The 27,846-nt window shown below is 41.9% G+C and overlaps 2 protein-coding genes across 8 annotated transcripts in view; one reads left to right on the plus strand and one right to left on the minus strand.

Annotated features, from left to right (window-relative positions):
* The window catches only part of LOC130077916 (NACHT, LRR and PYD domains-containing protein 3-like), a 36,719-nt gene extending 34,534 nt beyond the window's left edge, over positions 1-2,185 (plus strand). For 6 of the 7 annotated variants that reach the window (XM_056243333.1, XM_056243332.1, XM_056243329.1 and 3 more), the window contains 2 exons: positions 5-178; positions 274-699. In XM_056243333.1, the coding sequence (XP_056099308.1) occupies positions 5-178; positions 274-556 (457 nt within the window). In that variant the 3' untranslated portion in view covers positions 557-699. Of the gene's footprint in view, positions 1-4; positions 179-273; positions 707-1,070; positions 1,245-1,467 lie in introns of those variants that run through there. The other variant, XM_056243335.1, reaches the window with a different exon arrangement.
* A 22,054-nt stretch (positions 2,186-24,239) lies between these two features.
* gmnc (geminin coiled-coil domain containing) lies at positions 24,240-27,259 on the minus strand. Its single transcript, XM_056243337.1, has 4 exons — positions 27,056-27,259; positions 26,668-26,750; positions 26,466-26,582; positions 24,240-25,279 (listed from the first exon to the last, which is right to left on the minus strand). Exons 1-4 carry the CDS (start codon positions 27,219-27,221, stop codon positions 24,485-24,487), a joined length of 1,161 nt encoding a protein of 386 aa, XP_056099312.1. The 5' UTR covers positions 27,222-27,259; the 3' UTR covers positions 24,240-24,484.
* Positions 27,260-27,846: the final 587 nt, after the last annotated feature.

The following is a 27,846-nucleotide window of genomic DNA, read 5'->3' on the forward strand; positions in this document are numbered from 1 at the left end:
GTAGGATGAGACTTTGTGGTGTTACAGATGAAGGTTGTGCTGCTCTGGCTTTGGTTCTTAAATCAAACCCCTCACACCTGAGAGAGCTGAATCTGTCTGGGAATAAACTGAAAGATTTAGGAATGAAGGTCCTTGCTGATGGACTAGAGAATCCTCACTGTAAACTGGAGATACTGAGGTAAGGTTGTGTCACAGAGAGTAATAAATGTCACAGTCAATAAAGAGTCTATAATTGTTTTGTTTTATTTTGTTATTTGTTGTTTTTTTCTGCAGGTTGGGAGACTGTGGTATCACAGATGAAGGTTGTTCAGCTCTGGCCTCAGCTCTAAGATCAAACCCCTCACATCTGAGAGATCTGGATTTGTCTGGTAATAAACTCACAAACCTTGGTCTAAAGAGGCTCTCTGTTGAATTGGAACATTCTGACTGTAATCTTGAGATGCTCAGGCAAGATCAGCACTCACCACTTTTGTCAAATAAGTTTTGTGTGCCAAAGCTTGGGACAGAAATGAGTGTGTCATTCTCTCAGCAGGTTAATGAATTGTGGCGTCACTAGTGAAGGCTGTGCTGCTCTGGCCAAAGCTTTGAAATCAAATCCTTTAAACCTGAAAGAGCTGGATCTTGGTTGGAATAAACTGGGTGACTCCGGTGTGCAGCAACTTTTTGTTGTATTGGAAAATCCAAACTGTAAATTAGAAGTTCTGCGGTAAGCAAAATGAAAATACTGATTTCAATACGAGTCATCATATTAACAAAAAGTCAGAATATCAGAATAGATACTGGTATCTTTCACATTAATTCCTTTTTTTCTGCAGTATTGCTTCTATATATTCAATCAGTTGCATTTATTTGTAATACAACTGAGGACAATTCATGGGAAATGTGACCTTTTGTACAATTTTCACAAATGTTCTTATTTCTTACTTTGAATTATTTTAGAATCGTAAAACTTTATTTCCAGGTTTAAATTAAAAAACAATCTAGATTTTTAATGTCATCCTAGACATTGGACCCCACTGTACATTTAGACAATTTTCCACAACATTATTAGGATTTTTTTTTCTTTACAGACTGAGAGATTGCAACATTGCAGAGGAAGGTTGTGCTGCTCTGGCTTCAACATTGAAATCAAACCCGTCACACCTGAGAGAGCTGGATCTGTCTCAAAATAAACCAAGAACATTAGGGGTGAAAATGCTCTGTACCGCTATGGAAAAGCCTGACTGTAAACTTGAGATACTGCGGTAAGAACATGATGTGGTCTCACTTTGTTTTGATGGCCCCTTCAACACATTCTGTTGACTATAAATAACCTTGCACCTACATGTCTACTAACTCTCATTAGATATTAGACATTAGGTGACAAGTACAGTAGTTGCAGAGTTACTTATAGTCAACAGAATGTTCAAAAGGGACACTGAGACTTCTTTTCTAATATTTTTTTATTTTATTTTTTTGTCTTTGCAGTTTGGAATATTGTGGTCTTACAGATGAAGCTTGTGCTGTTCTGGCATCAGCTCTAAGATCGAACCCCTCACACCTTAGAGAGTTGGATCTGTACATGAACAATCTAGGAGATTTAACAAGGCAGCTGTTGTCTGCTATGAAGGATGACCCAAACTTTAAACTGGAAAAACTACAACTGCAAATGCAAACACTACAATATTAATCACATCATTATTCTTAAATATCCAGTTTTTTTAAAAGAAATAAGCTTTTGTTATTCTTCTGTAGGTCTACTGAAATGATCCTCGCATGTCTTAAAATGTAAAGAGATTGATTATGAGTCTTTGCACTCAGTTTAATTTTGATAAGTAGATAAGTTGTCTCCACTCAACTTTATCTTTGGTTAAGACTAAACACTATCAGATTTCCACATTCTTCTTCATGCTACAAGGCCACAGACAAATCGTGAGAAATGGATGTGAAACATGGACTAGGTGCAAGTTGTATGTGAGTCTTCACAATGGGAAGGATGAATCAAGAAAGGCCTGTAGCTAGCTAGATAATATTGGACTTTACTGTTTATTACAATACATTTTATTGTTTACCTTTTTATGTTTCTGGTGCAGTATTGCTATTTTTACTGGAAATGCAAGCTACATTACAAACTGTTAATTTGTCTATGTAAAAGTTAAGCAGTTATGTGTGTAATGGTGCTTACATTAAAAATCATGTATACAAAGCTGTTTGTCAACAGGCAAAAAATATTTTTGTGCAAAAGAAGAGAACGTTATCCTGGCAGAAGTTGGCAATGGCAAGCGTAGTGAAAGTATTGCTTTATGGAATCGACGAGTGTCAATTTCAACACTACCCAAAATTATACCTGTTACCAGACATCCCACCTCTCCCGGAAGTTCCTTGAGTCTCCCGCATATAAACCCACAAATTATATACAATATCCTGGAAATTAAGTGAGTATGAGAGAACAATAGGTTACTTGCGTAACCCCGGGCCTCTGATAACATTAAGTGCATACGCATATATTAAGCAACATACGTTTAAGTTTCTCACTAAAGGGGATATCCTAACTCCAGTATTGACACAGACCTCGAAGTCTCCTGCCAACCACAAACACCACATCCAGGGCTGGACGAGTCATGACACAGTTCTGTTGAATAGAAGAATAGAATAGAATGAGGCATTTATATAGCGCTTTCATATGTACTACTGTACACCCAAAGTGCTTTACAATCATATCAGGGGGTCTCTCCTCAACCACCACCAGTGTGCAGCATCCACTTGGATGATGCGACAGCAGCCACAGTACAACGGCGCCAGTGCGCTCACCACACACCAGCTATAGGTGGAGAGGAGAGAGAGTGATAGAGCCAATTCAATGGATGGGGGTTATTAGGAGGCCATGATTGGCAAGGGCCAATGGGTGGAATGTGGCCTGGACACCGGGGTTACACCCCTACTCTTTTTTAATGACCACAGAGAGTCAGGACCTTGGTTTAACGTCTCATCCGAAGGACGGTGCTCTTTGACAGTCACCGTCACTATACTGGGGTGTTAGGACCCACACAGACCACAGGGTGAGCACCCCCTGCTGGCCTCACTAACACCTCTTCCAGCAGCAACCTGGTTTTCTACGGAGGTCTCCCATCCAGGTACTAACCAGGCTCAGCCCTGCGTAGCTTCAGTGGGCAACCAGTCTTGGGCTACAAGGTGATATGGCTGCTGACTTTGACTATGGTTGCCATCGTGTGGATGAGTCGTGAACAAGTTTGTGGTCTGTATTACACATGAGTGTGCACTTAGTGCTTGGACAGAGTCAATCTCCCTGAGGGGGTGTTATACTGTGTTCTGTTAATATGTTTTGCAAAAACTTTCAACATTTCCTGTGAGGTACAGTGAAAACTCTCCTTGGGGAAGACCCCATAAAACGGCCGCCTTCTCCCTTCTCGCCCCCTGACGATGAGGAGCTGCCTGGACCGTCTGAGCTCTTGCAGGCGGATAATTCTGCCTAGGGCAGGCAGTTTTCTGCTCTGGTATTCCGCTCTGACCAGCTGCATTCACGTTCTGTCTCTGCAGTCTAGGAATGCGAAAGCTGGGGGGTGGGTGGCAGATTATGTGAGCGAAGCGGAACGTTGTAACGCTCTGCTCAATATTCCGCTCTATGCTAGCGCGCTCCACTCAATCGGTCATGTCTCAAGCGAACGCTCCACTCATGAACAGCTTACACTCACCAAAACGACGTTCGCTCAAATCCAGCTCTGACATGAAATTTCTCTGTACTGTAGCCTACTATGTGTTGTAGCCATTAAATAAAACGTATTAAGTTTTATATTTATGTTTAAAAATGATAATAGGCTATTGGCAAGGTAGACGCTTTATCCTGAAGCATTGCTTGGTATGTGTTCACATAGGTCGCATTTAGAGCCCTGACTAGGGTTGGGTATCGGTTGGGTTTTATCCGATACCAGTACCTACTTGGTATTTTTTAAACGGTTCCGGTGCTTAAACGGTTCTTGAAACGGTACTTAAGAAAACGAAACCGCACACATTTTGTCAAAAAATAATACCCTTTTATTTACAGGGCCAAACTGGTCACAATATTAACTTAAATCTTTAAACAATATAAATACAAGTAACATATGGTAATAATAAATAAACCAATAAAAAATAGAAATTCACATTTACATAATATCAAATAAAACAATATTGTATCAAACAATGTAATAATACTGGAGATTAATAGAGATTACTACCAGGGTAATCTAATATCGACATGGCTACAGGTTCCCATGTTTTGTCTGCTTGAACCAGTCATGTAAGTTATCTGGTCATTGTACTAGTCACGCAGCGCTTAGCTTGGCGAGTTTGGTATTTCCTTCCCACTGCGTCTTAGTTACGCAGCGTTGAGTAAACCTATGAAAGAGAATGTCTCTGGTTACTGGTGTAACCCATGTTCTCTGAATAGGGAACGAGACGCTCCGTTCGCTGCCAAACTCCTCGCGCTGCCGACAAGCTTCCTTTTTCAGCAGAGAAATCTGAGGAGCAGATGATGCGCGTGCTAATATAATATGACAACGTAAGAGCGTCAATGCGGCGCCCGCGCCATCAGCCAATGGATTGGCGTGATTCTATATGGGCTTCAGACAATCGGCACACCTAGAGGGCGTTCTGACGCGTAATTTTACACGTGAAATTCAGCTAAACCTTGGAGCGTTTTGTCTTCGGTATCTTCATTAATCCCCTCACTATCAGCAGACGTTCCGGGAGTCTCCCGCATATTGATAACTGCTCCCTGATGCCCGCAAATTAGTTAAAATCTCCTGGAATCTAGAGCGAGCGAGCAAGAGCGCGCATGCGAGACAGAACAGACTGTGCTCCAAACCGTATAGTGCGCGCACGGTGGAGAGGGAGAGAGCGAGAGACTTTGCGTGTGTGCGCCTCATGACACAGAGACTCAGGCACCGAAATCAGGTACCGAAATTTTCTGTCTGGTTACTACCGTTTACGTCGGAACCGGTTCCCTATTGGCACCGCGTTTCGGTACCCAACCCTAGCCCTGACTGAGAAAGACTGCTAAGTGCGTACCATCATGCTTAACTGGAATTAGTCCGCTTTAGATGGCATTGTCAGATTTGCAGGCGCCGTGCGCTTTAGGTGCTAGTGCGTGGCATCTAATGGCTCCATACGGGGCATGCAGTGAATTTCTCCACCCCCTCTACATCTAGACTGGATCCACCCAGCACAGACAGCTTACTGGTGAACGCTTTGTCCTTCCAGGTAACCGCAACCTCCTCCAGGAGCTCTGGAAATACTGGAAGGAGCTGTCTTGCAGCCCATTTCGCTCTCTGAAGAATCTTACCCTCTTAGAGTGACTTTGCAGTCTATGCTACCACAGTCGGACACAGAATATTTTATTTATTTCCAGTGTGTTTGCACACATCTTGCAGATTAACTTTGAGAAGCGGAGAGAACAGTCCCCTGGTCGCCTCCTCTATGGATCCTGCCGCAGCGAGGAGTTGTGCCGGGTGTTCAGGGGTAAGGAAAGGGGAGTCCTCAAAATCTTCTGCTTCTTCAGAGAGAAGAAAGTCCAATTGCCCATCTTCCTCGAAATCAAGCGTGTCCTCTTTTTCATCCGTGCTGAGCACACTGGGCAGAGGGAGGCATGCATCAAGCAGTCCACCTCAGTATACAGTTTCTGTGGTGGGCAACTCTACATGAATGGATACCTGTGGAGTGACAGCTGGAGCAGGGCTAGGTGACATGAGGGGATCCTGGCCCGACAGGCTAGCTTGGCGTGATAGCCTGTGATGAAGACTTTTCATGGCAAGGCACCACACTGTGCTCACAGGAACCAGGATTCTTGATCGCCAATTGGGCATGTTTCAGCCCAAGACATGCAGAGTAGACCTGGTGTGTGTCTTTGCATGAAATCTTGTTCCTGCATGAGCAAAGCTGCAAATGAATTCCCTCACTAGCCAGGATAGTCTGCATGACTGCCATCATTGAGGTACCAAACAATCCTTGCAATCAGCTGGAATGCAAATTGAAGGAGCCAGGCGAAAAATGGTGTGGTGGCCAGTTCATCCAGAAGGATAGTACCAGAATAACTAGCCAGCAACCAGCAAGGAAGCTAGTTGTTAACTTAAAAAACCTTAAGAGGTTTATGAATGTCTTATTACTTTCCGTGCGTCTCCGCTTCTGATGATGCACAACTTCGAAGTGAATCTGGCCGAGCATGTACGTCTCACCACACCGGCACCCAGTTTGAGCGTCTAAATTAGTTGCTTACATTTGCAAAATGAGCCTACAATAGCTAAAATAATTCCTTTTAATGAAAATAAAGGTCCGTGTTTAATAAAAATGTTCACGAAATTAAAAATGTTTTGTGAAATTAGAAAATATTAATTAATTTTGTAAATTAATTTTGTTGTAATTTACATGTTCTCATATCCATATTGTTACGGAACTGCTCAGAGACAAGACATTGAGATCCAAATGCAGCTTTATTAGGATTCATCCAGACACGTAATCCAAGAAACAGGCAATGGTCGAAACACAGGTAAGCAGTCCAAACAAAAAAAAACAAGAAAACACAGGCAGGGGTCAGAGGCAGGAGAATAATCCGAGGAACAGGCAGGGGATCCAGGAAACGGGAAACCATGAAGAGACGCTCAGGAGTGCAGTGTAACAACATACAACATTTCTCAGTGAGTGAATGAGTGAACATGGTATAAATAGGCTGAGACTGGGTAATGAGACACAGGTGAATGCAATCAGTGATGAGTCTGGGCAGTGAGTTATGGGAAATGTAGTTTGTAATGGAGTGATAAAAGTCTGGTGTGGAGTAGCCTACCCTCTGGTGGCTCTCAAGGGCACTTCAGCTGGTGACCTTTACACATTTTGTTCTAATGTCACAACAGTAATACAAGGTTTACTGGGTTTTACACATTTTTTTTGTAGTTTTGGTGAAGTGTACTAAAACAAACATCATCACGTGTGAACCTTACATCTCACCGCTGACTCCTGATGGTTTAGAGGAAAATTACTCAGAGTTGCCCCCTGTCGTTTCAAAGTATAGTACAACGACGATTGCATCAAGTATAAATGCCTTGTCCATTTGGGGAGGTGCGCGTGCAGTCAGCGGAGGTATAAGGCCAGGCAAAAGTATAAATCAGGCTAAATTGCGTGCACACCGTCACACGAAATGGGGTCATGCATTTTCACTTGCGTCGCTATGACGTCATTTTGCCACGCGCACCTAAAGCCTAGTTCACACTACAGGATTATAAGCCCGATTTAAGCCCGATTTGCAAATCGTTGAGCTCGCCGACCGGTCAGGGTGTTATCGCGTGCAAATCGCGGGGGATTAGCGGACGATGGTCGCTCGCCAATCTGTTAGTATGAAAGAGCCAACAACGCATCAAAGACGCTCGCAGACGCCTCGCAGACGCGTCGCCGAGCCCAGAAAAATATCTAGCATGCTAGATATCCAGAGCTGTCGCCCGACTCAACCTCAGTGATGTCATGAGCTACAGCCAATCAGAGCAAGGCATGGGTTGCTCCAATCAGAGCAAGGCATGGGTCTTCGTCTTCTTCGCTGGGTATTAGCGCGCGTGATGTTTCGCGTCATTTCCGGTTCGTTTTATCGCGTGATTTTTTGTGACAAAACGTGGTTTGTAGACAAGATTGAATCGTTGGGTGACAGAGTTGTTGTCAACTCGTGTAGTGCGTTACCTCCTGTTGCGGATCAATCACGTTATGTCGTGTGGTGTGAACAGCTCAACAACTTGAACACTCCTGATTTCACAGAGAGCAAGTAATGTAGTGTGAACCGGACAGTTCAGCCCGACGTTTTAAAATCATGTAGTGTGAACTAGGCTTAAGCGAACTTGTGAACTCATTAGCTGTTCAATCCCAATTCAAAGGCTGCATCTATGGAAGGACTCAGACTCAGGCGATGTTAGAGACTGATCGGTGTTAAAAGGGACAATCTTGCCTTACGGAGGACTGTTCTTGTCGCATAGCTACTGTGACCGTAATAAATGACAGTAACATTTGTACTAGACTTTTCTGAAAGTTATATTAAACTATCTGAAAACAAAACAGGGATCACAAACTGTCTATGTTCACTATGGTCCATTTCTGTATATGATTATAAACTATATATACTCACATCTTGGTAAGATATGTCAACATTTGAACCACTTTAAAGTTTTTCTTATATTATTTATTTATGAAATATTATTTATACATTTGAGTAAGTTGAAACCCAAAACTTACGTTTAAAAGTGTAATTCTGCAATTTCTCTCCAAGAAATACTGCTGTCACTGGCACACAATGAATCCTGGGGTAGGCATGACCATGAAGGATCCATCTGTTGTATCCTTCATTTGGAAACGAAGGAGGCATTTGAAGGAGCCTTCGCATTGGGACTGCCTTTGCTACGTTGTACCGCGGTGACGCAATCTGCCTTCAAATGTGCCCTCGAAGGATGCAGCCTCCGAACTGGGATGCAGCAGTCAAGGATAAATCAGCCTTGGATGTCCTTAGTTTTCTCTAGTTCTGTTGTGGAAGAAACGGTGCAGGATTACTGCTACAGACTTTGCAGTAACAGACAATGTTTTAAGCAGTACATAAAGTATTGAATGAAAATGTCTCTGAAATGTCTTTGTATTTGGCAAATATTGCATTTATTTCACTTCAGATGTGATAAAGTATGCAAACGCCGCGCGATTGCACTACGGCAAGCAGAAAGTGTCCGACTTCACGTCTCCGTTTTCAGCTCTTCCCCGCCTGCACACGGTAACTCTTGCCGATTGGTTACATCCAGCCACTGCCGATGTCGAACACACCTATTAATAAATATGCCCATTGGTCCGGAAAACAGATACCCCCGCCCTAAACTCACGCTGTTCCGGGTTATGTTAAGTGAGTTTCTTTATCAAGGACTTTTAGGTTGCTCATCTTTGTTTCCTGTTTCCTGTGTTCTCTGTTCTTGTCTGACCGTTGGTTGCTTTGACAGTTCATTAAAAATAAGCACACACATGTTTGCCATCCAGTTCATTATCACTGTGTATTTAAGTTCCTCTTGTGTTGCGGTTCAGTTGTCCATTATTGTTTGTGTTTAGCGCACACTGTTGCGCTAAACACTCACTGTGGATTATGCTCATTAAAATTATCTTCGTTTTGGAACTTGCATCTTCATCTTTGAAACTTGCAATTTGTGACATACAATTGGTTGAAACCATTATGTTTCCCTTCGGAATGGTTGATGATTCGGTTGATCCAGTAAAATGTACCACAAAGCCGCAGGGTTGATTCGATTTAGCGTACTTGTTGTCTCATATTAATACATTTAATTATTAATATTATTTTAATTTAATTAAAATTATATTATATCATTTTTATTTTATTTATAGTATTATTATTAATTCATTTTCTGTGTTATAAATATGATGATATAGTGCTATGGATTACAAAGGCAGTAAAAGCAATGTGAGTACATATGTGAGCACTGTTGATGAACAGTTGATGGCATAATGTGATGTGGTACATGGTCAGCAGTAAAATATGAGCTAACTTTCTTTCTTTCTAGCACTCATTAATAATAATTGTTGCTGTATCCATTATTTCATTGACAGAATTTGAAGCAATTACATATGATTCCACTAGAGGGAGATGTTTATCAAACTGTAAGAGTTGTAAATCTTAACTTCTATCTTAAGAGGAAACTCATTCTAACTTGACCATTAGCTTTAAAAAGACAACAGCTCTGTACAATTAGTAATCACTTATTTGCGATGCTAATATTTGTAAATAACACCTCAGTAAAGTAATTTGAACCTAGGTGTAACATAGATTACTGAGGATTACACAATCAGTGATATTTAATGGTTGCAAAGGATCAGGATGATAAATTGTGTAAAAAGGGGATTATGAGCAAATAGAATGGATGCATATGTGTGTTGTGTATGACAGGTGTATGTAGCCAACCCTAAGCATGTGTGAGTTAAGGAATGTAAATGTCAAAGGTCATATTTAAATTAGGGTCTCTTGTGTCTCATTCCAGTGTAATGTGTAAGATGTTTGTGTAAAACGCAAGTGATAATAAGCAGATAGGAGGGATACAGGGTGCTTGAAACCATGCTTCTCCGTGGTTTATATATATATAAGATTTATATTAGAATTGTGCGTTTTAAGTTCAGTGTAGTGCAAAAGTCCCCTGTATACTGTAAATTACTGTTTTTTTCATTACAATTATCATTATATTATAATATGAATGAAAAGTTTGATTAAAAACTGTACAAGTCTCAATGCCACTAATTTGAGTATTGTATTGAAATATATACATATAAATACATATAAAATATTTCTTATTCAAATTCTCATAGCATTTCTTTGTATTACATTTGTCAAAACCCTAAAACTCTGTTTTTGTGATCTTAAATCCCAGATTGTCAGTGTACTGAAATGTTTTGGCAAAACAAAAAGTGCAATAAGATATATTTGCATGGGCAATGATCTGGTAAGTTTGGGAAGGATCACAAAATGCACACAGATACTCAGATCAATGCATGTCTTATCGTTGCTCAGTAAAATGATTATTCAAAATGCCTTTTTTCCTGAGGCTCTTGGTTTGCATCCGTTTCCTCTCCTCCACTTCCTCTCTGTCAATCAGAACCTATAAATGTTTATTGAAGCATTGAATGTGTGTGTAAATGTGCATGCACTTGCTTTATGACTTGCTTGTGTCTACGCAAATACCAACAGCTTTGTCCCATCACGATCTATGTAACATTTATCCCATGGGACTCTCAGTACAGATATACAATATGAGCGTGTCCTTAAAATTTGCCGGCTGAATGAACAGCAGTGACTCATCTAAACTAATAGCAGAACACTGAATATGATAACATCCAGGATTTATAAAACAACTGAATGTCAGTGAGACGTATCTGTGTTTCCTCAACTACAGTCACTGTATGTCACAGATAACTTTGTTATCTGAAGGTCACATTAAAACAGTTTTGGAAACATTCTACTATGCAATCATTTATTTCTGGTAATTTTTTTTACATTTTTGGTATAGAATCACCAGACCCAAACTTTTCATCTTAAAATATAAAAACCCTAAACAAAAATATAAAAATTAACAACAAATAGTGATATAAACACAAACAATTTCAATATTTATTGTGTTAAAAAATATTAACATATTGTTATACAATCATTACTGTAAAGTGTCATATGACCAAAATGTTTGTATCAATAAAGTTTTTTCAAAAGTTCTTAGTAACCATGCAGTGGATGCTTCATTCAGAATGCATAGGCACAAAAGTGTGAAAAATAAATACAAAAAGTGTGAAAATGTTTAATTCTCTGTATTCTGGACAAAATAAATGCCAGCTGTGAAATTAGCATTAGCAAACCAAAAGGGTAAGTCATTTTATTTATTCCAAACATGTTTAAAATTTCATTTCAAATACAAAATGAAAGGTGATTTGAAATGTGGTGGAAATGACATTTGTTCATAACAGCTCAGGGAGAAAAGAAACTGACAGCTTAATTCCCCTGTGCTTGAAAGTGTAAATCCACTGTTGGACATTGTTTATAGTCAGATTAAGTAAACTAGCATGTCTTCAAATTGTTTTAAGGAACTTTCACAGGGTCAAATGTGCCTTTGGTTTTTGTCTATAAATATATGTAGTAAGTGTGTGTGGTCTGTGTGGAGTTTGCTTAAGGTTGATAGTTGATATTATAAGCTGCCACTATTGTGCAATAGACTCTCTGTGGCAGTTAAGGATGAACGATTTGATTGACACCTGAATGGTTAAGGATTGATGATCAAGGCTGCAAATGTCTTTCTGCAACGGCCATTCATTGACTATATACTGTACAGTGATGAAGGCCTCAGTTGCACAATGCCACTTTCTTGCTTTTTTATGTAATATATTTTTTTATCCATGCAATTGCAGTGGTTCTATGAATATAAAATGTTTGTATTTGCGAATATGTGTTAAATTGAGTATGATAGGCTATAAGCTCTCCAGCAGGGTGAGGGGTCGAGTAATGTGGTCACGTCACATTCCAGACACACTTGCCACGCGACAGCAGCAACACGATCCTCCGAGCGGAACACTACATACACCCACCAACACACACAATAGTTTAACTGTTCTCTGTCACGCTTTCTCTGCGCGTTTCATTATATTACAGCTACACCTCTTTTCTGTTTTGTGTTGTCAGCTAAACGCCTCCATCTTTCACCAACGTTGTGTCTTTCTTTCTCACTTCCTCGTCGGCCTCGGCTTCGGCCTCTCCTAATCAAAGTGCTGTTTTATTCTGTTCCTTGACGGCCTCGGCCTCTCCTAATCAAAGTGCTGTTTTATTCTGTATTTTATACTTGCTCAAGATAACCTTGTTTCAGAGTTTTGCTGGTAGTTTTGCTGTGTGGAACTGTGTCCAGTAGGTGGAGCTGTGAGCCGGACACTCAAATTGTTATGCCATTGTAATTGTTATTACTGATGCATATTAGTATATAGTATGTATTTTAATAGCATTTTTTTATCAATATACATCAAATGAGGCAAAACAAGATACAAGATACAAAGTACAATGACATTTTAAATAATGCATGAAAATGTGAAATGTTAAATATGTGCATTCATGTAACGTACATATACACATACACATTTTAATGTATCAAACAAATGAAAAATCTAAATAAATATAAAAAAATTATACTAACAAAATAAAAAAAAATAAAAAAAAAATAAACAAACATGTTAAAAAAATAGGTATTAGAATGCAACAGTCGGGTTTCGGAGTAAAAACTACATTCATTTTCCCTATAGGGAAATTGATTTTGAACGATAACTTGTAAACCTATGAGGTGGTTAATCCATGGTATTTGCTTCTGCTGGCAGCATGCATTATTTCATTTTATTTTTAAAATAATCGTGTTTAACAGCAGAATTCCTGGTGAAAAATGCACTGGTTACTAACACAACCTCGTTTCCCTGAGATAACGGGAACGAGCATTGCGTCAATGTTTCTGACGCATATAGGTGAAAATCCGTTTTTTCCGAATACTGAAGTCTGATTGGTTCAAGTCTGTGCACCTGCACAGACAAATAGCTTTTCAGGCCACCAAAACGGGAAGGGCCGACTGCCTATTTAGGTCGTGCTAAAAGCCATTTCGAGTCAGATTTTTCCAACTGAGTAGCAGTAGCGTTGACTGGCCCACATGCACTGTACGATGGTAAGCTACGCAATGCTCATTCCAGTTATGTCAGGGACCCGAGGTTACGTTGATAACTGGAGCATTCCATTTCGATACGGTTAATTCGCATTACGTCAATGTTTCTGATGCATATGGGAAACGCACTGCAAAACTCAGTGCTTCTAGTGCAGGACAGTTTGAGGCCGTAGCCTGGGGGCGCTTGATGACAAGAGCCCCAGGCAGGCTACTAGAGTTGAGGACCTAGAATGTGTCCAATAAGGCAGGCTCGGGTTCAGGACCAGAGCTTGTGGGTATAATGTCTCCTAGATAAAACCCCTGAGGTTGGAGGCCGACTAGGCAGAAAGGATCTGTGCCTGAAGGGTATGGACGTCTAGGTTATAGAACCTGGAAAAGGTGGATGGCAAGGACCAACTGGCCACCGCACAGATATCAGCGATAGATATTCCACTAGACCAAGCCCAAGAGGAGGCTATTCTCCTGGTGGAATGGGACCTTACCTCAATACAATAGGGCACTGCAAGTCCAAGGACTTGTAAGCTAGTGTTATCACGTCACTATCCAGTGGAACAGTCTCTGTTTAGTAACTGGCAGCCCTTTAGAGCAGCCTCCGAAGCATACAAACAGCTGCTCTGTTTGCCTGAAATGGTCACCCAAAGGGCCCGAACCGGGCAAAGTGGGTGTGGCGTTTACTCACCTTCGGTAGAGGGGAGAGCAGAGAGCAGATGACTTGTCCCCTAAAGGGCGTGGAAAGCACCTTGGGCACATAGCCTCGTCTGGGTTCAAGGGATATTTTGCTGCCATTGGGCCCAAACTCGAGGCAGGAAGCATCCACTGAAAGAGCTTGCAGGTCACCAATTCGCTTGACCGATGTCAGAACCAGCAGAAGGGCGGTCTTTAGCGAGAGAAGCCGAAGGTCGGCTGCCATGAGCAGCTCAAACAGAGGGCAGCTGAGTGCCCTCAGGACAATGGACAGGTCCAAGAAAGGGACTGTGTTAAGGCGAAGCGGATTTAGCCTCCTGGCCCCTCTGAGAAATCTGGCTATAGGGGGATGGTACGCCATGATAGCTGGAGTGTATACTTTGAGTGTGGACGGGGTGCGCCCACCATCTAAAAGCTCCTGCAGAAATCAAAAACAATGGAAGTGATCTCACCAGACATGGGGTCTATACGCCGAGCTAAGCTGTCCACCAGCGGAAAAGATAGACCATTTTTGTGCATAAAGGCACCTGGCAGAAGGTGCCCCAGCCTTAGAGACCCTGGAGATACATGAAGGGTCCAGTCGAGCGGCCATTGATGGAGGCTCCACAACTCGGGTTGGGGATGCCAGATTGACCCCTCTGCCTGAAAAAGGAGGTCCCTCCTCAGCGGGATTGGCCATGGTGCTGCTGACAGCAGCTGAACTATTCCCAGGAACCACGGCTGGTTCTGCCAGAGTGGTGCCACAAATAAGACTGAGCATCTGTCCTCCCTGATTCAGCTGATGACCTGAGGGAGCAGTGCTACCGGAGGGAAGCGGCATAAATGTGCAGAGAGTGCAACCTGTGGGCTAATGCATCCTTTTCCTTCGAAAAGAATATCGGGCAGTGGGTGCTCTCTTTCTATGCAAAGAGGTCCACTTCCGCCTTGCCGAAAATACTACAAATCATGCGGACATTCTGGATGTGGAGTCTCCACTTCCCCGGAGGAGGTCCGTACCGGGACAGAATAACTGCTCCCGTGTTCATGGAGCCCAGCACATGTATAGCTCTCACTGAGCGAAAATTGTCCTGTGCCCACAGGAGGAGGCAGCGTGCAAGTCTGTTCAGAAGATGGGACTTGAGACCCCCCTGGGGATTTAGATAGGCTACCACTGGTACATTGTCTGACATGTCCAGGACATGGTGCCCTCTGAGTTCTGACTGGAGCTCTCTGTTGGCCAGAAGTACTACCATAATTTCCAGGCTTGTCCAAGAGCCAAAGGCCGGCCTGCCGTTGCAGAGGGCGCCTTAACCAGTCTTGGAAGCGTATGTAGGGACTACTTTCCTTCTGGAAACTGATCCCAGCTCCATTCTTATATTATACAGATGGGGTGATTTCCAGGGGACCAGGGCTCGTGGCTCACCCTGAGAAAACTGCGGCTCTCACGCTACGCTCAATGTGGGACGCAGACCTTCAACCGCATTTGTTATAGGCCAAAGGGAACTACTGAGGAGGCTGCTGCCATGAGGCCCAGTAGCTTCGGAAACGTTTTCAAGGGGAGGTTGCTCCCCGCTTTGAATACTGCCGCTAACTTCTGAATTTTCAGGGAGTTTTCCAGCAAAATCCATGCCCGCATTTGGGACGAATCGGATACTGCCCCCTAGGGATGTGACGGTGAGGATTTTTTCACACCGGTTAATCGACGTGTTACAACACCGGTAATACCGGTATCACCGGCGGGGGCTTTTAAATCGCTAATTTAAAGGCACATGTAAAATGCGCGCGTTTGCACGGGCATGCATAATGGTGGTAGTGCGGAGCAACACTGTTTTGTTATTGTGCGCTGAATTGCCGCTCATTTGAAAACGAAACAATTTTTTTTTACATCGGGGTGCTACTGCAGCAGTGTGCACTTCACTGTCACTTATACATTAGCGTCAATTCATCCATCGCAGGGAGTTTGATGTGATCTGACAAATCAAAATCCAGCATTTTTGTCCGACAAAGCAGTCAGGAGAGTAGTAGTTTAGTAGTCTAGATTAGCAGATTAACGTCGGTGGATTTGAACTTGTCTTTAACTGAGGCAATCTCTCACGACACAGAGCCTCAAAACGGTAGGCCTATTGTTTAATTTTCTTTGACTGACCATATTTGAAAGTTGAGACTTTGTTTCATATTAAATATTACCTGCTCGGTCCTGTCTGTCAGCACGTACAGTGTCCTTATGCTACGTGAGTTGCACGTATAAAATTAAGTTAACGAACAACCTCGATCCATCAGGAAACGTCAGGTCGCTGAATTCCACTGCGCTTCATGAGGAGTTTTTCTTTTGCGTGAAGAAGCAGTTCGCCGGAGATGTGTTAAAGATAGCAGTGCATTCATGATTATTAGGCTACCGGTTTAATAATCCTCCTGGCTCCGGGTTTGAGTGAGTCATTTACTCTCTTACCTTTGTTCTTTGATTTACTTTAATTACACTTTAAGACCAGCCGCTGCTGACAGAGACGCGATCAACACACGCCCCATTTTCTCACAAATCTCTACGTTAATTTAAGACTGTATTTAAATCATTTAAGACTGCTCTTATGAGGACACTGGTCAAAACTGACATTTTGGCATAATTTGTGTGTGTTATGGTTTGTTCAGGCCCGAAAGAGAACTCGATACTGACGCGCGTCTTTTCTGTGGGTCGGGCGCAAGCGCGCGTGTGTGTAGACACTAGGCAGGACAGCGCGGTCTCGTCTTGTCGCGCTCAGAGGTGGGTAGAGTATCCAAAAACTGTACTCAAGTAAAAGTACAAGTACTTATAGAAATATTTACTCAAAGTAAAAGTAAAAGTAATAATCTTAAAAGTTACTTGAGTAAGAGTAAAAAAGTATCCAATGAAAAAACTACTCAAGTAGTTAGTTACTAGTTACTTTGGAACACATAGGCCTATATAGTATATATATATATATATATATACTGTATATGTAACATGATATTATTTTTTCATTTAAATGACTATTATTATCATAATCAGATAAGCTATCTTTGCAACAAAAACATTATTTCTGTATATCTGTATTATATCTGTAGCCTGAAAACCATTGCCTGTCCTTTGGTTTGTATAGTATAGTAACTTATGCAACTACATTTGGATTATTAGACAATGTCGGAATAAAGTGACTCTATGGAGTTTTGCATTCATAGGGGTGGTAACCATTGAGACAGATTAGAAAGTGTTAAAACTCTTCACATGGGCTCGCAGTCATGTCATGCCCAACACAAACAACGATCAAATGCACGGATCTTCTTCTGTCTGTTCTCCAAAATGTATTTAAATCTAGGCTATATTTATGAAAGCATCTTTAAACTGGTTGACTGAGTCTAATAAGGCAGGCAAAGGCATTCGTTTTCAAGTCGAGTTCGCACGCCACTGCACAATACACACACATTGGGTGTACAAAACATTCATAAACTGGACGATGATAGCTTATTTAACGTTTAACTATAAAGTAATGTAGGCTATATGTCCAAAAAAAGGGTAATGTCATTCTTTGTAGTAGTGCTGTAGGGTTGCCAACTTCCGAAAAGAAAAAAGCGGGACATAAGCTACTATATTTTGGCGATTTCGGTTTTGTTGACGGGGGTGGGGGGGTTTAAAGATGAACTGAACTGAAAAAAATCGACGTTGATAACGTGTTGTTTATGACAATTAAAAGTAAATTACACTAAAAAAAATTCTTAAAAATATCAATATAGCTTTTTTTAAGCAACACAAAAATTGCGCTTGTTACGCTGGCAGTTTCGATGACGTCACTGGCATGGTAGGACACGCAAAGGTGCATAGGCAACAGCTGCAGGTCCTAATACACAGACGAAAATGAGCACTTTTAACGGCATGGGTTACGCATTTGAACCTGTGAGGGACAGTCCAGTTGTTTCTGACTACCACCACCACATGGAGGATCAGTTTCAGGCTCCACATAGCCTACAGCACAGGATTGTTTGGGGCGAAGTGACTGGTGTGGGTGTGTGAGCTGCCGGAGCATGGACACTGCACCGGAGTCAATCTGTTGCAGAGAACAGTCTCTGTTACAAAAAATGTGTATCTTAAATGATTTCTTGAACGCAATGGCCGATCAGAAGCAAAACATATAACTGTGATTGGCTACATCACTCAACGCGATGTTAAACCGTTGTTATGAATAGAATGTTATGAATAGAAACTCTGGCTTGTAAATCGTTTCTATTTTGTTTTAGTTGTTCTTGTTGCTTTTCTGCAACAGATGAATACAAATCTATTATTTTTTATTCATAGATATTTCTAGTTCGCGGGAGCCCCGCGAATCGTTTTATTTATAACCCGCACACACAGAGTGAGTGCATATCCGCCCGCGCTCGCACTCGGAGTCTCGGCCATCAGATCTAGTCCCGCGCGGCCGCACTCTATTGCGTTGGGAGTGCACGTCTCAAGGATAGTGTCGGGAAATATCGCTCGGGCAGAATAAGCTCTAGTTCACTCTTCCTACGCTAAGGAACCGAGAGTTGTCATCCAGTCTCTTTGCTAGAGAGAGACGAGGAAAAAAAACAAGCATGCAAATGGAAATTATCGCGGCCGGAAAAATTATCGAGCCAATTTTTTTATCGTGCGATTAATTTATTTATTGACTATCGTGACAGGCCTACTAAATAGTCTGTCACTAAAACATGCTCACTACAGACTCGAAATCCAGGGGCTGTCGGAGGGCTAGACAGTTTTAAGGCAGCTAGCCTTGACTTGAGGGCTGGTTTCCTTGTCAAAGGTACCCTGTGAAAATGTATCGTAACCCCAGCTGCCTTAGCCCTATACAATTCATTACTACAGCCAGGGGCAATACAGTATGAACCCCCCCTAGATCTGTTGGTTTCTGTTTCCCCAGCCATGTCAGCTAGCCTCAGACTATTTACATACTATGGCTGCTCTGCTGGTGTTGGTTGGCAACGGAGTAGCCTACCATGCCAGTGACGTAGCCGAATGTTGAAATCCAAGATGGCGGCGCCCATGTAACAAAAACAACATTTTCAACGTACAGTTTTATCCCTTTTAACCAATTCTGCCATTTTAATAATTGTACCAATGATAATAAATAAAATAGATCTGTTATATCACCGTTTTTCAAATTTCAGTTCAGTTCATCTTTAAGGTCTCGCAGGCAAGGTCTCTCGCTCTCTCCCTCTCTCTCTCCGCGCTACACGGTTTGGCGCTGACGCACATACAGCTATGTTCTGTCTCGCATGCGCAGCTCTAGATTCTAGGAGATTTGAACTAATTTACTCGTCGTGCTGCTGTTGTATCAGCCAGATCAGCGTAGCACTCAATAATCGGGACAAGAGAGGTCCCGATCGGGACAAATAAATTAGGCCCAAAAATCGGGACGTCCCGGCTAATTCGGGACAGTTGGCAACCCTAGCTATATGGCGTAATAATCTGTTTGGTTGTAAAATGTATTACCTGAATGAAATCGAATGTATCGTCGTGTGGAATAATTCATTCACAGACAGCTTATGAAGATGTTCAACTAATAAAGATCTTCATCGCTGGCAAAAAATATGATGCATTTGCAGATTTACTTTCTAGACTGACTGTGGACCGCCACTTCATACAACGCTCTTGATGTTTTTAAATCTTCCTGTTACGACTCCGAGACGATTCAGTGCGTGAGGAAACTGAACAGATCATTCAAACTGATTCGCGAACCGATTTAGACAGATCTGCCCAACTTGTTTGATGAAGTCTTTGAACAGAATCGACTCAAAAGAGTGATTCATTTGTGAATTGAGCATCGCTCATGCCCAGAAAAAAGAGAGAGCGCGCGCTTAGAATAAACGCTTTTAACAACATTGCATTAAAATAAAGTAACGAGAGGAACGTCGCCAAACGTAACGAAGTAAAAGTACAGTTTTTTCATTAGAAATCTACTCGAGTTAAAGTAAAAGTACCCACAATTAAATCTACTCTTAAAAGTACAAATTTTCCAAAAAAATACTCAAGTAAATGTAACGAAGTAAATGTACTTCGTTACTACCCACCTCTGGTCGTGCTTAATATCATTCACATTAATAAGAGCGTGATCATACAACGGTAGTCAACGGGTGACAGAAAAAAAACGGATAGCCTACTGCGTAATTGCGTTAAATATGTAAATATATGCCTATATTTCTATATTATTTTTTTTGCGGTGTCGCGGTGGACAAGTGATGAAACCGGTGTTGCGCCTGAACACCGGTAACACCGGTAACACCGACTACCGTAGCAAGCCTACTGCCCCCAGGAACATGATGCGTTGGCTGGGGGACAGCGAGCTCTAGCTCAAGTTTATCCTTATCCCCAGACTCTTTAGATGGACTTTCTAGACTGTAACAGGTCTGGGCACCCATACTACAGGCAGGGGGACCCAGTACTGGCATTAAACACCTCCAATGCCCGGAACTGGACAGGGGGTTGGGATGTAAACCCATGGACGTTTTGTTGACGGTCCGGCCTCAGCGGGGCCTAGCCTCCTCCTCCTTGTGCCTGAGATATCAGGGCTGCTTAGGTGGCTCAGGGATCAGTTCTAGCTTAAGGCGGCGCCCTGGCGCCTAGGAAACAGGTAGCGCTTTGCTGGACTGAACGCTGCTTCACCTTGGGTTCCACCTTTTTTTCAGGAGCCAACTTGGCTTGCCAACTAGTCGAGGATGATTTAGGGCGACTTAAAGCAGCAGAGGAACTCGCTCGCTTTGGCAGAAAATGGCGCATCTTTTGTGATGCCGATTGCTTGGGCAATCGACTTAGTGGCAAGCAGGGCAAGGTCAGTTGCGCTGCGCAGCTCCTTGAAGGCCGCCGGTTCAGAGCCACTCTCGTCCTTGTCACGGATGAGTTTAGCCTGGTAAACTTGGAGGACCACCATTGTGTAAAGGGTGGAGCCAGCTGTGGCCGCTTGTGTCGTCCGCTCTCGGCCACAAGCGCAGATGTCGCTCTGCATGGCTAGGACGGGTGGGAGGCTTTACCAGCTGAGGGCCGTGGGTGGGCAGAGATGTGTAGCGACGGCCTCCTCAAGCGGGGGAAGTTGAGTGTATCCTTTATCCTCCGCACTGTCAACCGTAGTGAGGGGCGCTGAATGTATTCGGCGCACACCATAATGTCGGGCTCTTCTGGTGCTGACCCGCCTAAACCCAACACACTCACTGTCTTGGTAAGGATGCAGATGAGCTCTGAGTCTTGCCAAGGTCTGGCTGAGTCGGACTCTTTAGGTGGTGGGTGGGTGGAGTCATCGCCTCAGTTCGCCCAGTTTTCTGCATCAGATGCCGCCATAGACAAATATTTAAAAGTATAGCCTACAGTATGCAAATTTTGCATTTGCCAAAGTGTGCAGTTTTCAGAGAAAACTGAGTGGAATACTATGTCCCATAATGCACTGCACTTAACTGGATGTCTACTGTTTCACTTACTATTCAAAAACTAAAGAAGTCAATATACAGTCTATTCTGCACAGTATTCAGTATGTAGTAAAACATAGCTTAAACATAGCCAAGATCCTAATCCCTCATGCAGGAACACGTAAATCTTCTGGTGTGCATGTGTGAACCAAGCCTGTGTCAACTGAGGAAATTTTGATATGTATCCAATGAGACCCTAATGAGAGAAAATAACTATTTGAAGAGATTTTACAGCTGCAGTTTACAGTGTACAGTTACTCAAGCTTCACAGTCATAGATACACATTAACCATCACACCAGGCAGAGCAGCATTCCGGCATACTCTCTCTACCTTATACATCATGTATTACTGCAGACCTATTAGAGATCAAGATAACAGGGCTTCCTTAATTAGAGAGGCACACACGGCCTGTTTAAACATTAACTTTATCTCTGTCGAGTATTCTCCTAATGTCTAACGCCTACAACCCACTTTAACATTGTATAGGTACAGTTATGATTTATTATTTTCTTATGCTCAAATATATAAGCATAGCTGTTGCTTCTGAATTAGTTTGCCTAACAACAGCTAAGTGATTCTAGGAGTTGTACAACAGTTTAGTTATATCATGTCAGCCAAAGGGAAACTTAGTTTGACAGCATAATCTGAAGTAGAGTTATTGAGTACTTTTTGTTTTATGGCTCCTGAAGATTAAATGGTGTTCTTGGTTATAATAGAAGTGGTGCAAGGAACAGCCGGGAGCCTGCATATAATGAATAACCATCGAGAGCCACCATGTATGTGGTTGACCTCGCTATCGTTTGGGGGTTTTTGAATTGCCCCCAGAAGTTAGCTAAATATAAAAAATAAATAATGTTTTATTTTATTCAGATATGTGAAAAAGTTTTCTTTTAGGTATAGGGTTTGGGCAAGTCTTGGTGGGTTTTATTTTACCGCCTCTTCTTCTGTATTTGTGTGTAAATTTGTGTGAGGCCTGCTGTTAATGTTACACTTCTCTGTCTACCTAGTTAACCAGAGGCTGTCTTTTCTTTTTTTCTTTTTTTCTTTTTTTAACCTTAAAATTACTCATAATGATATACGTTCCATTTCTTTTTCCTTTTTGTTATTTGGGCAGGTTAAGCTGATCGTCTTGTAATGAAATGGTCCCACATAACCAAATTCAAAAACAGGCAATCTTTTAGTTTCCCAACTCGAATGCTTGAATGATTGTTTCAAACTTCAAACACATCTTTATCCACCCCATCTTTGCAAATAAACTTTGAAGTTACCAAGACCCAAGACCATCAGTACCAGTTGGCTTGTAGTGTTTTACATATCTGTTGTATAGAGGACTGCAGTGATGCTTATTTTTGTAGGCCGGAACGGAAGCAACCTGGAAGTTAGCATCACACTGGTTCCTTCGACAAAAAACCCAACAGGATTTCCCAGTGGCTTTTGGATTATTGCAGTAATTAAGCTCTGTGACCAACAAAAGTGTATGATTCTTACACGATGTGTTCATCATAATGATCTTCTCAAATAAACATTCAGAAGGCATAAGTAAAAATCTAAACGTAAGTTATAAAATAACTACACAATGATCGTATGACTTCAAGCTATTAAGCTAAAAGTTTGTATTTCACTAAGCTTGAGTTTGCAAGAGCTTGAATATAAGCAAAACGAGGCTGTATAAGTGGACTAGTGGGTAGATGAGTTTAGCTTTTCAACTAATGATGTTTTCCTCATTTTCCAAGACAAGTTAAATCTTTTAAAAATCACAAGAGGGTATTACTGATGTATTTTATGTCACAGAATAAAACGTGAAAATATCTTGAACTTGTGTTCAACACAGACCTTATTTCAGGCATTTAGCCAAAAACCCATTCAAAACATCAATTGACTTCGAGAGGATGGAAAAAGAAGTACTAAAATGTTTACTTGTTAATGGGTTTTTGCCTACAAAAATACATAATCTCTGCAGTGCTTTATTTTCCATTGAACTTCACAGAATTGAGTGTTCAGATTAAAAGGGAGGCTATTGTTTGATCTGAGACCAAATATAAGACCTAAAATGTTATATATATAATATTGAATTGCAGACTGACAATCTCTGAATTAGGTCATTGTTATTCTTTAAACCACAACCTGTTGATTGTTTAACGCATCCTGCCAAATTCCCTTTCCGTCACCCCCATCCATGTATCATCTCCTTTTCCTTGTTCTTTCACCTGTACCCGTTATTTTCCAGACTCCTGTACCTCTCAAGGTGCTCTTTCCTGTCAACCCCTCAATCTGGAGGCCATCTGCAGGGGGCTTAACCGTGTCATTAGATATAGACCACTCACCCTGGCTTCTCCATGGCTAACTCAAGGCCCAAACTTTCCCTGCCGTCCCCAGCTCCCTGAGGGCAGAGCAGAGAGTGAGAGGCTGGGCAGAGGGGAGGGATAGAGAGGTGTAAGTATCCCATGTTGGACCCCCATGGGGGTCTCAGACCTGCGGGGCGGGTCGGGGAGGAAGTCTCCCTCGAGACCAGCCGGCCCTCTCTTTTGTCTCACAGTGGCGGGAGAATGGAGAAGACGTACCGGAGAGAAACAGAGGGAGGGAAAGTGATAGGGGAAGGGAAGCGGGACAGCTGTGGGAATGACAGGTTAGGACTAACGGTGTAGCACAAGAAAATTTGGAACTCACAACATTGTTACTTACACTGCGTCAGTTCACAATTAAAGAGACTAGTGGTGAGCTAGTATTTTCAATAGAAGACATATGCAAACTGTATTTGATCCAGGTGTCTTATAGCTAGTGACATATGCTGTGTTAGGGAATTAGTTCGCATTGTAACTTCAAGGTGGGTGGTGGCAATCTTCATTTAAGGGCCAAAACTTAATATTTTCTTGTACAATTTGAAAGTAACAAACATTTTTTTGTGTGTGTGTGATTTTAATGAATTCAGTCATGATCCTGCATCTAAAATCGAAGACAAAGTCTTTCAATCACAATGAATAAAAACATTATATACAAATTCATAAATGACATAAACAATACCACAAAGCTATACAATGATTATATATAAACATAACCCGTAAAATTGAAGAGTTGTTGCAATTATGGGGCGTATTGCGTTATTAGTCCTCAAAAAATGGCTAAAATGGCTGTTGTTCTCCCACAGTTCTCAAACATTTCTCTATGAACATTGTTTAGGCACCCAGGTGAAGTTCCACCCCCCTTGTGCATCTCTGCATGTGAAAGCTTGTCCTTGAGAGAAACTGTGCGTCTTCACACTGTTTTGTGGACTTAGTGACATGCTAAAAGCTACATCTGTCCTGTTACGTGACATACGAGGTGTGGAGAAAAGTTGACCATCGCCCCCTGGTGGACTGGATGAACCACAGCCTGGTGTGTTGTAGTATGGTCCAGGGCTTATGTCTTGGGGCCGATATGGAGTGGAGGCAGCTCGTGGTGGCGTGAAGTGTTGAGCAGTGGTCATCGCTGGTGGAGAGCTGACTAGTGACCCAGTAGATGTGATGGTGTACAGAGCTGAGGGGTCAAGAGTTGAATAATTTGAACCCAAGCTCTGGGAGGTGCTGTAGCCACTGGAGGTGTCCAGACTGCAATTGCTGGATGAGTCTATGATGCTGCTGTAATCGCAGCGTGTCTCTGCATTAGGGCTGAAGCCAATGTCAACATTTGCCATGCTGTAATGATCTTCTGTAGGAAGTGGACAGCTGAAAGAAGGGGTGTTGAAACTGCGTGCAGGGTCGACGGTGTTCTCGTCTTGCAGACCGAGAGTCTCTAGAATCCATGAGTCTAGAGGTGGGGTGGCCGCCAGCTCTTCTGCAGAGCAAAACTCCAAAGAGAGATTGCGGCAGGTCTGCTTCCCCGCGCCGCTGTGAAGCAACTGGCTCAGGTTCCGGAAATCACCGTGTGTTCTTTTCCGGTGTCTTGACCCATCTGGAACCTTGCGGCTAGAAAGAAGTTTCTGCAATTTGAAGAAGGGAGAAAGCGGTAAAACGAATGTGAGCAAAGTTGATTGTACATATATTTTGAGGAAAGATCTGACATGAGCGACAGTAAAGGGCCATTCACACCAAGAACCATAACTATAAAGATAACTAGAACTATTTTAGCATCCACACCAAAGCATAATATAAACAAGCATTGCAGTTATTTTATTTGTCGCTTTAAATGCTTGAGCTTTATTTAGATAGTTTACCTTATATAGCGCCTTTCCATAGCTTAAGGACACTTTATAATTGAGATATAAATAAATAATATAGAGAGATATGTTTTTAATATATATATATATTACATAGTTTTATAGATTACCCTTCTCTGTTTCATTTGGATAAGGAGAATGTATTTCAATATGAAAAAAAAAAAATCACACGCATCACACACACACATCACACGTTTTTGAGGAAAACATTGCTGGACTTTTCTCCATATAGTGGATTTCAACGGGAACCAACGGGTGGAAAGTCCAAATTGCAGTTTCAATGCAGCTTCACGATCCCAGCCGAGGAATAAACATTTATATACTTGTAACCACAAATGCTTGTCTTGCACTAGCTGTGATGCGGCACACATTACGTAATCACGTTGAAAGGTCACGCGTGATGTAGGCGGAAGTACCGACCTAGTGTTTACAAACCGAAAGTGCAAAGACTAAGTCAAACGCCCTTTACAAAAAAAAGTAAATAAATAAAGGGTAAAACAACGATGTCGAACGATTTTGAAGTTGGAGGAGAAAATGAGATGGAGTTTTTTCACCCTACCCTACATTTTCCACCTACATCAGGTTACCGCCTGACCTTTCCAACGTGATTACGTAATGCGTGAAGTCGTGGACGTGCAAGACGAGCATTTATGGTTAAAAAGTATTTTTATTTATTTTATTTTTTTAGAAAAAGACAGATCGTTTCTCTAGAAAATACCCTTATTCCTCGGCTGGGATCGTGTAGAGCCCTTTAAAGCTGCATTGAAACTGCAATTTGGACTTTAAACCCGTTGGTTCCCGTTGAAGTCCACTATATGGAGAAAACCTTAATTTATTTACGACTGAAGGAAGAAAGACATGAACATCTTGGATGACATGGGGTTGAGTAAATTATCAATACATTTTATTTCTGAAGTGAACTACTCCTTTAAGATGTGAGATTTCTTACCTTAGTTTTTTCCTCCAAAGACTTCACATTTGATGAGTTTAAAAACTCTTTGAGTTTGTTGTTCTCTTCTTGCAGTCTGGCCAGCTCTTCTTCTCTTTGCATCAGGGTGTCTTGGAGCTTTATGGGACAAATGTTTTCACAATCATTAACAATATGTCAGCAGATTCGGCGGAGTTTAGGATATGATAATCTTTTTAAATACCTGCTTGTTTCGTTGAAGTTGAGGTGACAGCTGATCTGGCCAGGTGGGTTGATGTCCAATATGCTCAGACACAGGCAGTGAATCTAAAACAAATGGAACATTTGAAATAAAGGTCATCATCCTGATTAGTAATGGTCTAGGGATAATTGCAAGCTGAAAAGTGAAAAGAAAAGAAAAACATGAATGAAATAAATAGGCTACTTTGAAAACAAAAGAAAGAGCCCAAAAGAACTAACAATTTGGAGGTGGCCAGATACTCCACAGTCCATTGCTACTCTAACAAAACACGAAAAAAAAAGAAGAAAAAAAAGTACGAGATGGAAAAATTCCAGTTTGCCAAGGCGGGAAGCCTCTCGCGCCGCTGATCCCGGCATATTGCAGGACTTACCCCGCCGCGGCGGCTCGTGCTGGCGGGCTGCGTTGTCCAGGGGACCGGCGTCCCAGAGGGAGACGAGCGTCGCTGTGGAAACGTCAACACTACCATCAGCTGACGTCGGGGCGGGGTACTCGTAGCGCTGCCCTCCTGCAAAGCTCAGATCTTGGCAGGACAGCATGGTGCTCTAAAAAAAAATCCATCATAACAGTGTGAGGGGACAATTATTTAATTATTTAATCTCATTATTATTTTGAATGAGAAATAATTGTATATTTAATCTCGCGTCCACTTTACAAATAGACAGGGTAGCTAATGAATATGGATAACGGACACCTTTTTAGAAAAGGTGTCAACCAGTCAGAAAGTTAGTAAACCAGTCAGAATCAAGTATTCAGCATCCCCTTGTATAAAATCTTACATAAAATGTGTCCTTAACAGTGACAGTATTTTTCTTTTGTAATGTGTTCCATATGGTTCCTAGCGGAAAGCGCTCGATGCAGTCCAACGTAACTTCTGTTTAGTTGCTCTGTAACTTGTAATCTAACTTTTACTAAAATATTGTTTGAAAACCGTGTTGAGACAGGCTATAGGTTAAATGCATAATATGGGTTACTTGTTTTTGCACGATACCTTTCAGCCTGCTATTGTGGTGCGAAATGTTCAACCTGCAGAAATCCATGTTTGTTCCATGCACAAATATAGGCTGTATATTCTGTCAAGAAAATATGTGCAACTTTTCTGCAAAAATGAGGCAAAAATCCCAACTAACTTAGAGCAATACTCTCCATCTTCTGCGTCATCAT

The sequence above is a fragment of the Rhinichthys klamathensis genome, unplaced genomic scaffold, assembly GCF_029890125.1.
Source record: "Rhinichthys klamathensis goyatoka isolate OS25496 unplaced genomic scaffold, OSU_Roscu_1.1 h1tg000786l_1, whole genome shotgun sequence".
Taxonomy (NCBI): domain Eukaryota; kingdom Metazoa; phylum Chordata; class Actinopteri; order Cypriniformes; family Leuciscidae; genus Rhinichthys; species Rhinichthys klamathensis.

Excerpts from the sequence above, each read along its gene's own strand:
- gmnc (XM_056243337.1), bottom strand. The coding sequence starts at position 27,221 with ATGCTGTCCTGCCAAGATCTGAGCTTTGCAGGAGGGCAGCGCTACGAG. Across the intron at positions 26,583-26,667 it reads AACTTCAACGAAACAAGCAG|CTCCAAGACACCCTGATGCA; the intron begins GTATTTAAAAAG and ends TGTCCCATAAAG. Across the intron at positions 25,280-26,465 it reads CTTTGGAGGAAAAAACTAAG|AAACTTCTTTCTAGCCGCAA; the intron begins GTAAGAAATCTC and ends TTCAAATTGCAG.